Genomic DNA, 9,221 nt, shown 5'->3' on the forward strand with positions numbered 1-9,221 from the left:
CAAATGTTACAAAAAAGAAAATAACATAATTTGAAATTGGCAATGAATCGAAAAACTACAAGCGAAATATTAAACACTAAAATGAGAAATAAACTAAAAAGAAAACCAATATTTTTTTTGCTTAAAGCAACAAATACCAAAAACAGCAGCAAAAATAGTAGCAGCAACTTATTGTTGTTGGGCTTGGTTATTTTTGCAAAGGTTTTAGAGGTGAGAATTGGCAGCCCTTCACCCAAAAAAATAAACAAATAATTAAAAATATAAACAGAATTAAAAGAAGCTAAAGAGCCGCAAGGCAGGCCTAATTAACGGTGCGTGCGGCTCTTTTTTTTAATTTTGAACTAGCTTTTAAGAGTTTTTAAACAAAACAACAACAAATTGAAAATGATATTCTAAATACGCTGAAATGTGCAAAAGTCGAAGAACTCAGAAGTCAAAAGGCAAAGGATTCTTATGTGCATGAACTATATACTAGTTATATAGCTAGTTATATATGTATATGCAGTCGGGCAATGTTGGTACAAAATATGATCAGGTGGCGTCATCGCGAAGAACGGTTTACAAACATAACCAATAACACAAATAAATATTTATATATATATGAACAATAAATATACACATATATGAAACACTCAAAGAAAAGAAAAAGAAGATGAAAAAACAAACAGAAATATTTCGAAAAAGGCTGTGCGCAAAATAGAAAACAAGAATCAAAGCATATATAATATATATGTGGTTTTAAAGGAAACAAAACCATTAAACTAAGTGCAAATGAAACGAAAAACCGGTTAGCTGATATACGCTATATTCATATATGGCTAAAGATAGAGAATACAACTAAAGTTCGGCCTGTGCCGAGTCAAGTTTTGTTAACTTTCAAGATGACCCAACGCGACCATTAATTGGGTAATTAAAATTGAAATAATTGCGTACATGCTTGAAATGCCAAAAGAAACGTAAAAGATATAATGTTTGTACAGAATCTCTTAAAAATAAAATGCGTATCAGTTGGCATAAGAAAAGTATTGGTAAGTTCATTAATCTGGCGAGATAGAAATAATGAAACGGATCCGCCTGAATTAACATCTCGAATCTGTTAAAATTAATTCATATACGCTGGCACGCTTTTATGGAGAGCTGTCTGTTATGTTAAAGTGCTGTTAAACTGCTAACAGAGCAAGGATAAGGCGTTGATAATATGGTTATATGATACATATTAAATATAGTTCTATTATAAAGGAACTATTTGAATTGTACTATTGATTGTTTTGCTTTAAATGCAGATCTATAGATTTGTAGATCTATAAGCGAACGAATTCAAAACATTCATTCAACAGATTCCTTAAAAAGTTCATGACAAAACAGGCTGATATTTAAATTAAAGAAGTGAAGTATGTTAAAGTCCTTAAATGAATCTTATGTGCGAGTTTGTAAAGGCAGCTAAGACGGAAAGAGTTCCTCCACTGTAAGTCGAAAGATTGCACATCGTTTGCCGTATATACCTTACGATATTGGGACAAGGCCCAACAAAAATACATAAACCAATTTAATAATTAAATTTGCAATAATTTTTAAGCGCAATCCAAGCCATTTAATTGTTGAATGCCTCAGTCAGTTAATAAAAAAACAAAAAAAATACAATGGCAAAAAAAAAAAAACGAAAACGATTTTAAAAATACATTTTAAAGTCCCAAAAGGATATTTTCGTGTGTCGACAATTTTGCAAAGTTCATAATTATTGATAAATATTAATAAATGTTTGCTGATTAAACGGCACTCACTAAAAAAAAACCCACACAAATATTGAAAAAATAAAAAATTTGTATATGCGACAAATATATAAAATCGAAATTGGCTGCCAGGCAGCGCGTTTGTTAATGAGTCCTCCAAAGGTATGAGGTCTCGACAGCTGAGCGAGAGTTCGTTTTTAAAGTTAAGTAACACACAATTTTACATATTGTACATCTGAGTGTTGAATTTTTCATCAATGTTTAGTATTTTGCGACAGTGCCAACATTTTAAAACAAATAACTATAAAAAAATCAATTCAAACTGTACCTTGAAAATGTCCAAAAAAAAAACAAAAAAAAAACATAAAAGATATTTAAATTATAAATTTAAACGTAATATGGCGAAAATAAATATTTCGAACATTCGTTGTAGTACAAGAGCACAAACTATGAGTAAATGCCCGATAAATAGTCGAACAATAAATACGAAAGTCTCCACGTAATTAACCAAGAATAAAATCGAAAATAATCGAACTAGTTGTGTTTTGCACATTTTGTATATTTTACAACACAATTCAATAAAAAAAAAGAATCCGCGAAAAATTTGCTAATTACGATATATATATAGGGATATATACATACCATATATATATATATCTTTATCTATATACACGATACAAACCATATACCTAATAAAACCGTTTATAAGCCCGCAGCTCAAGCGATCTTTTAATCAATTTCTATTTGAATTTATATTTTTAATCATTTTTCTAAATGTCAGAGAAACATTTTTAAAACGAAGATTATATAGACCTTTAAATGCTTCAACTAAATTTTACGATGATTATTTCAGTGCAGAAAGATTTGAAAGTTTGTGAAACTCATAAAATAACGCATTTCATATTTAGGGGCCTAATGATAGGCATTTGCAATAGATTTTATTTGTTTTCGAATGAAATATTATAATACTTTCGTATAAACTGAGTAGAAAATCAGGTAGAAAATGATTTATGCTATGCAAATTACACAAACACTGTCGAAAAACTTATAATTTTGAAACAAGGGACAAGGGACTCATAATATGATATATACTTTTATGATGTGACATAGAACAAGGAACAATGCGTTGCGCGTTTCTGTAAATGCCCAAACGATGATGACAAGCAATACTTAAGATTTTATTGTCTAAGCGTCGAGCTGACGATTGCCAGGTCCTGCTTACAGACCCTTGTTGAAGTAGACACGATCGGGTACCTTGCCCGCAGTACGGTTGACCATGTCTTTAAAGAGTCCCGGCTCAAAGTTGCGCATTGTAGAGGTGCTCAGACTGCATTCTTGCGGGAAAATCGCACAGGCTGCGGGCACCATGAAACAGAGGCTGCAAGTGGCAAGGCAACATTAGTTTCCACAACAAAATTAAGGGCATGCCGTACGAGTCACTTACAAGCAGCCCACCATTAGTGTTTGGAAGGGCGCATTTATCCATTTCATGCGCTTGTATGCTGGCATCTTCTCCAGTCGCTGCATAATGATGGGCAGCAACAACATGCCCGGCGCTGCCATTACAATTCTCGATGTGATCACCTGGCTGATACCTTTAACGGCAGCCAGGCGACTCTGGCCGACAACCTTACCGTCGTCATTCTTCACCTCAATGCCACTGATAATCTCGTTCTGGCGCATAAAGGGAATATTGACTAAGTTGCCTGCCGCCAGAGCCGCAAACGGCACATAACGTTGCATCAACGGTGACGCATGTTTCGACCAGTAATTCTTGCATCCAATGGCTGCAACCAATGCTGCGGTTGTGGCTGTGACAAAAGACAGGCCCAGCTGCGTAACACTGGTCGGTGAATTGGCATTACGATTCGTATAGTTGACGACCGCATTGAAGGACTGATTGATGAACTGCCAGAGCACCACGGCGGACACGGTGCGATAGAAGGCCAACATGCCACCCGTAATCAGCATGCCCCCGGGTACCTAAAAAGAAGAAACATCACAGCATCAGTTGGCAAAGAAACTTGTACAAATGACGTCAACATTGGGCTATATATATAACTATAGAGGGAGAATGCAACAGAGACTGCAGCTGACTGACACGCGACTTGCCTGAAAACTCATGCGGCCGGCAAAGTTCTGCAGTTCCCCTGAATCTGGATGAAACGCCGAAGTATATAGCTTCAAATTATATTTCACTTCCTCAGGTGTTAGATTGTCCTTCTGCTTGCCAGCCCGATAATTGTCCACCATTTTCTTGGCCTCCATCAGGCGCTCTTTGGACACGAGCGCCGTGCGCGGATCCGTCATCCAGGCATAGTACTTAAAGCGACCCGTGAACGTCTTCAGATCGAACAGACGATTCACATCGATCATTGCTGCAATAACAAAGCGTTAACAAAGGCAGTTAAAGGTAATTTTTTAAACCAAAAACTCACATAATTTGTCCGACATGTTGTTAGCCTTGGAACTGCGTCGGATTCTTTTAGTTACGTAAGCGGCAGACGATTTGATGCCCCAATTAAGGCTGATATCCTATCTATATAGCTGCCGGCCAGAATACACTTCAGTTATGTGTACTTAGGGCCGAGTCTTTGTGTCTGTGCGATTAATTGCGAGCAGGTGTTACGTTCTCACCTGCCTGTTCGAAATTCTCTGCTGTCTAATGCAGTTCAATTCTGCAGTTGTTGTTTTGGCGCAGCTCCAATAAATGGCGTTTGGCAACGAGATTGCGCATCTGGTGGTCATTACACAATTGAGTAATTAATTGGTCAGCTTTTGCTCTTATATACATACATATATATTTCTATATACGCGCACACACACTAACCTATTACCCTTAATTCGCTGTTGCAATTTATTTTATTTGTATGCTATTAATTTTGTTTACTCTTTGTCCAACGATTAGCTTCATAAATATCGATATACCGTATTATAAGGACCAAAATCGCATTGTTTAAATAAAATTTTCTAAACGGCAAATTTTTTGTGATATTTATACATATTGACAGTTAATCTATTGTTTTGTATTTGTATCAAAATAAGTGCTATGCATCTGGTTTATTTTGAAAGCTATGCATACATTTGCACAAATCATGTACCTATTTTGCTGTTGGCAAGTATTTATATTTGCAGCGATTGTGATTCACTATCATATGTATATCCAATTGCATCGGACGCCTGCCCTACACAACAAATGTTTTGTATGCTGATTAACGGCTTAAAATTGGCAACTGCGAATCAGCTGTGCGTATATACAATTTAATTATCGATTCATTGTTTGCTTATTTCATATCGATTACGCATGATTTTGCCATTCACATGTTGCAGTCGCACGCATCTCTGCAGCCCTGGCATAATCGTGTTCATATTGTTATTGTAGCTGTTCTTTTCACTTTCGTTGCGCATTTTGTACACAAGTTTCGTGATATTTAACTAATTTGCATTAATTAACGAAGCGCTTAAGCGCAATGTAGGATTGTGTAAGATTAAAGTGCAAGAGTAGCAAAAATGAAGTCTTGGTGCAGCGGCAGCAGCAACATCAACAGATAATAATAGCATCTAGGCAGCGGCACGACGCAAGGTAAGGAAGTGGCTGCAAACCGGAAAATTAAAACTGGTCCGGGGCCGAGGACACTGAGGTTCATTGCACTCAGCGATGCGTATGCTGCAGCTGTTGTCGCTTTGGCTGCTCTGCAGCCATGCAACAGCCGCCAATATCCTGGCCGTGATGCCCAGCGTCTGGAGATCACATTATCTATTTGGACGTCGGTTAATGCAGCAACTGGTGGCAGGTCCGCAGAACCACTCAGTTACGCTGATAAGCCCGCATGCAAGGGGCGAGACTGATGTGGCGGCACCGCTCTACAAAATACGTGAGATACGCATCGAGGATCAGGATCTCATGCAGAACTGGTTGGACATGGGCATGAGCTTCGAGGCGGAGCAGATGCACGCCCAAAGCGTCATGGAACGCTTCACCCGTATGATCTATGCGGGCACCACAAATGTGGATCTCCTGCTATCGGATGCGCGGGTGCAGAAACTGCTCACCAGCGGCGAAAAATTCGATTTGCTAATCGTGGACTTGTTCTTAAGTGATGCATTGCTTGGGTAAGTACGCAGCAGAGCAGGAACATATCGTACGGCAGAGTGTGTCTAATTTGAATCATTACTGTTCTTTTAGTTTTGCCTATTACTATGGTGTGCCCACCGTTGCCATCAGTCCCACCGGTGCCAATTCGTGGCTCAACAACATGTTTGGCAATCCGCAATCTGCCTCCCTGGACCCGAGTAACTTTTTACCCTTTACGGAGCGCATGAGTACACGGGAACGCATTGCAAACACTCTGATGAGCACCTTTGAGCGCTTGACCTACAAGTGAGTGCACGATTTTACCTATTTAAAAGCTGAACTCATATCCTCAATTTCCTTGCAGCTTTTTCCATCTGATCTCACAGCAATCGGTTTACTCCAATCACTTTGAGGTGCTGGTGAATGAGCTGCCGAATTATCGCGAATTGAGCAAGAATTTGAGCCTCGCGCTGATTAACTCCCATCCCGCTATGGATTACCCTCGCGCCTACTTGCCAAATATGTTGGAAGTGGGCGGACTACATTTGCTGGAGCCACAACAGCTACAAGTGCCAAATGTAATTGAAGGCGTTTTAAGAGACTGTTTCGATACTAATCCCAGTTTTTATTTAGCATGTGCGTTCCTTTATGGAGGCCGCGCCTGGCGGCGTCATTTATATGAGTCTGGGTGCTGAAGTGCAAACAGCTCAGTTGCCCAGTGAGAAGTTGTCGTCATTGCTGGACGTCTTTACGCACCTCAGGGAATTTCATTTTCTGCTGAAATGGGAGACGGAAGAGTTTATACAGCCGCTACCCGATAATATTATGATAAACAGCTGGTGGCCCCAGGAGGCAATATTGGGTAAGCTTAACCTTTTAATAGCTTTGTTATTTTGTCTCGAAATGAGTAAGACATAGATGAAGAAGTCTTCGAATCTAAGATAGCATAATCTTGATCACTATCAACAGCCTAGTACGTCCGTCTGTTTCTTTGCAAACTAATCTCTCAGTTTTAATGCGACAGTTGGGCAGGCATATAATATAGCTGTCATAGAAATAATACGTCAAAAATTAAGTTATTGTACAATAAGTATTGTAGTTGCTTAAGAGATTTTTATAAAATTTAGTATTTGCGGGGTTTTCTTAAAAGCCCATTGGAGTGCCTAATGGTGTAGGAAGTGGAGAGGAAATAAGTGGCGGTTTTTCTATGATCTCTGTAACCAACCCTTGGACCCAACTAGAACAGCCTGATAGCTCAGTGGTGCTCAGTTTTACCAGAAATCGGGCCATGTTTCTCACGAATGCAGGATTTTCACACAGGAGATGTTAGATTCTCTCTGTGTCCTCTTTATGTCCACAACTACGACAGTATTCAGGGTAAGGAACCTGCCTCCACTGTGCCACACGGCCGTGTCTGCAGTGCCCCGTTATGGCTGCTGTTAATACCCGGAGTTCATACCACGCTCCTTACATATGATGAAAAACTCATCAACGGACTACTGTATCATATAGCTATTATATAAAGGAGGATTGTCGAAAAATCTTATTTTGTATGGATAACTCTTGGGGCTTAATGAGTTTTTTACGAGCTACACTATTCCCTTAACATATCTTCAAACCCCTATCAAATTGGACTACTATATTACACGGATATAATAGGAAGATTCGGATGGAAATCAGCTTTTGTTTTTCTACAAGGATGTTTAATCTTCATATTATATTTGATGTCCTCTCTTGAACTTATTTGCCTTGCAGCGCATCCACAGGTCAAGCTATTTATCAGCAGCTGCGGCCAGCTGAGCGTTTGGGAGTCCATTGCGGGTGATACGCCCATACTTGCCATACCCATATTGGCGGAGCAGGAGGTGCTGGCCAAGCGGCTGCAGCAGAAGGGCGCAGCGCTAATAGTCGACTACGATGCTATTGCTTATGATGCACTGCTTCACAGCATACGGCAACTAACGCTCAATGTGAGTTATGTGCAGCATGTGGCCAGGCTGAAGGCGCGGTTAAACGTTGGAAACTCGGAGGCTTCCGCTAGAGCGCTCGGCTACATTGAGTTGATATTGGGCACAGGCGGTGCGGATTTTCTCAAATCGCACGCAAACTCTCTCAACTTTTGGCGTACCGAAGGCTTGGATGTGTTACTGCTTATTGCGCTGGGCATTTTTGGCATTTTGACTGTTCCGTTCGTGGCCACTTGCTGCATACTGCGCAGATCCTACTACAGCCAGGCGGCGCAGGATCAACAGCAGCAACCGTATCGCACCATGCTCAAGGCCGTGGGTCGTATGCACAGCTACGGGAATCCCAGCAGCTGCACTACTGCCGGCACATCGGAGCCGTTGAGGAGGACGCGTTCGGCCCAATCGCTATCGGCTCGCTCCAGTTGCTCCAGCTTCAGTTCGGCAACACCGTCTAGCAATTCGTCGAGCAATTCGACAACCCCGCTCGATCTGACACCACCGCCGCCGTCTGCCACAGTCGTGCCCTCCCTGCGGCTGTACGTCAACCAGGGAGTTTATGCAACACAAAAGACATCACATGATGAGAGGATGGAAAAAGCGTTTTTATAGCCATGCGGATAGTTATTAGCCTGGCTTAACGATATATCTCTAGTTTTCACACCTTATCACTATGCAAACATATATACTTCTATATATATACATATATAAGAAGGATATGTTTTTATCTAATATCTCGTATATCTAATAATTTAGGAATGATTTTATGTATCTGTATTGGGTTGTGTTCCCGGATATTGTTTTTATGTTATATTACAAAAATAGTTCACATACTTAGAACGTAGCCGTGATACGACTTTAGAAATTATTTTGTGTGTTTTTAAGGTGTTAAGTGTGTTGTCCGACTCTATATAACAACAGTTAAAACTGACGTTAATTATTTTTTTTATTGGTATGATTTTTAATGCAATTAAAATTCGTTTAACGAAAATTTTAGCCAATCGATCATGTCCATGGTTAGGGAGCGGGGGGAAGGATCAAAGATTTACTAAAATTAAATATTTGTAATCATTTTGGCTGAGCGATTTGTATATTTTTTAATAGTTATATAACTTAAGCTATCTTCAAAATATTATATATATTTGCAAATGAAATGATTATGGTGTGTGTTCAACTTTTATGTAGGGAACTACTTGTATTTCTTCTTTTATTGAATACTTAAATATTTATGTTCCTGTTAAAATTGCTGACAGGAGGTTTAATTAAGTTTGGTTTGTAATTCCCTGAAGGAATATTGAAATTGTGCAACATTGTGGCAACGCTGCGCCGCTAAGTAGGCAACAGCTTTTCATAAAGTTCCAATTTTTTTGGTGTGGCAACTCTGTAACTAGTTATTTTATTTAGTCAGATTTTATTATAGCCTTGCATAGGGTATTATAATTTTGTCTAGAA

General features: G+C 39.3%; 2 protein-coding genes across 7 annotated transcripts; one reads left to right on the plus strand and one right to left on the minus strand.

Moving 5' to 3' along the window:
• Window positions 1-2,633: 2,633 nt before the first annotated feature.
• Sfxn2 (sideroflexin 2) lies at window positions 2,634-4,953 on the minus strand. Of its 6 annotated transcripts, none has more exons than XM_064689839.1 (6): window positions 4,832-4,953; window positions 4,368-4,467; window positions 4,169-4,277; window positions 3,843-4,108; window positions 3,175-3,713; window positions 2,634-3,108 (listed from the first exon to the last, which is right to left on the minus strand). In XM_064689839.1, the coding sequence occupies exons 3-6, from the start codon at window positions 4,182-4,184 to the stop codon at window positions 2,949-2,951; spliced, it is 981 nt and encodes a 326-aa protein (XP_064545909.1). In that variant the 5' UTR covers window positions 4,185-4,277; window positions 4,368-4,467; window positions 4,832-4,953; the 3' UTR covers window positions 2,634-2,948. The 6 variants fall into 6 exon arrangements, with proteins under 6 accessions (XP_064545909.1, XP_064545910.1, XP_064545907.1 ...); XM_064689840.1 differs by having other exon boundaries at window positions 4,169-4,294; XM_064689837.1 differs by lacking the exon at window positions 4,832-4,953 and adding an exon at window positions 4,561-4,752.
• Window positions 4,954-5,109: 156 nt separating this feature from the next.
• On the plus strand, window positions 5,110-8,700 carry Ugt316A1 (UDP-glycosyltransferase family 316 member A1). The gene is made up of 5 exons (XM_064689832.1): window positions 5,110-5,843; window positions 5,917-6,111; window positions 6,170-6,383; window positions 6,439-6,667; window positions 7,561-8,700. Exons 1-5 carry the CDS (start codon window positions 5,389-5,391, stop codon window positions 8,379-8,381), a joined length of 1,914 nt encoding a protein of 637 aa, XP_064545902.1. The 5' UTR covers window positions 5,110-5,388; the 3' UTR covers window positions 8,382-8,700.
• The last annotated feature ends 521 nt before the right edge of the window (window positions 8,701-9,221 follow it).

Source organism: Drosophila montana, unplaced genomic scaffold, assembly GCF_035044405.1.
Source record: "Drosophila montana isolate Dmon_TW-CO22-7 unplaced genomic scaffold, ASM3504440v1 contig_3218_1, whole genome shotgun sequence".
Classification (NCBI taxonomy): Eukaryota; Metazoa; Arthropoda; class Insecta; order Diptera; family Drosophilidae; genus Drosophila; species Drosophila montana.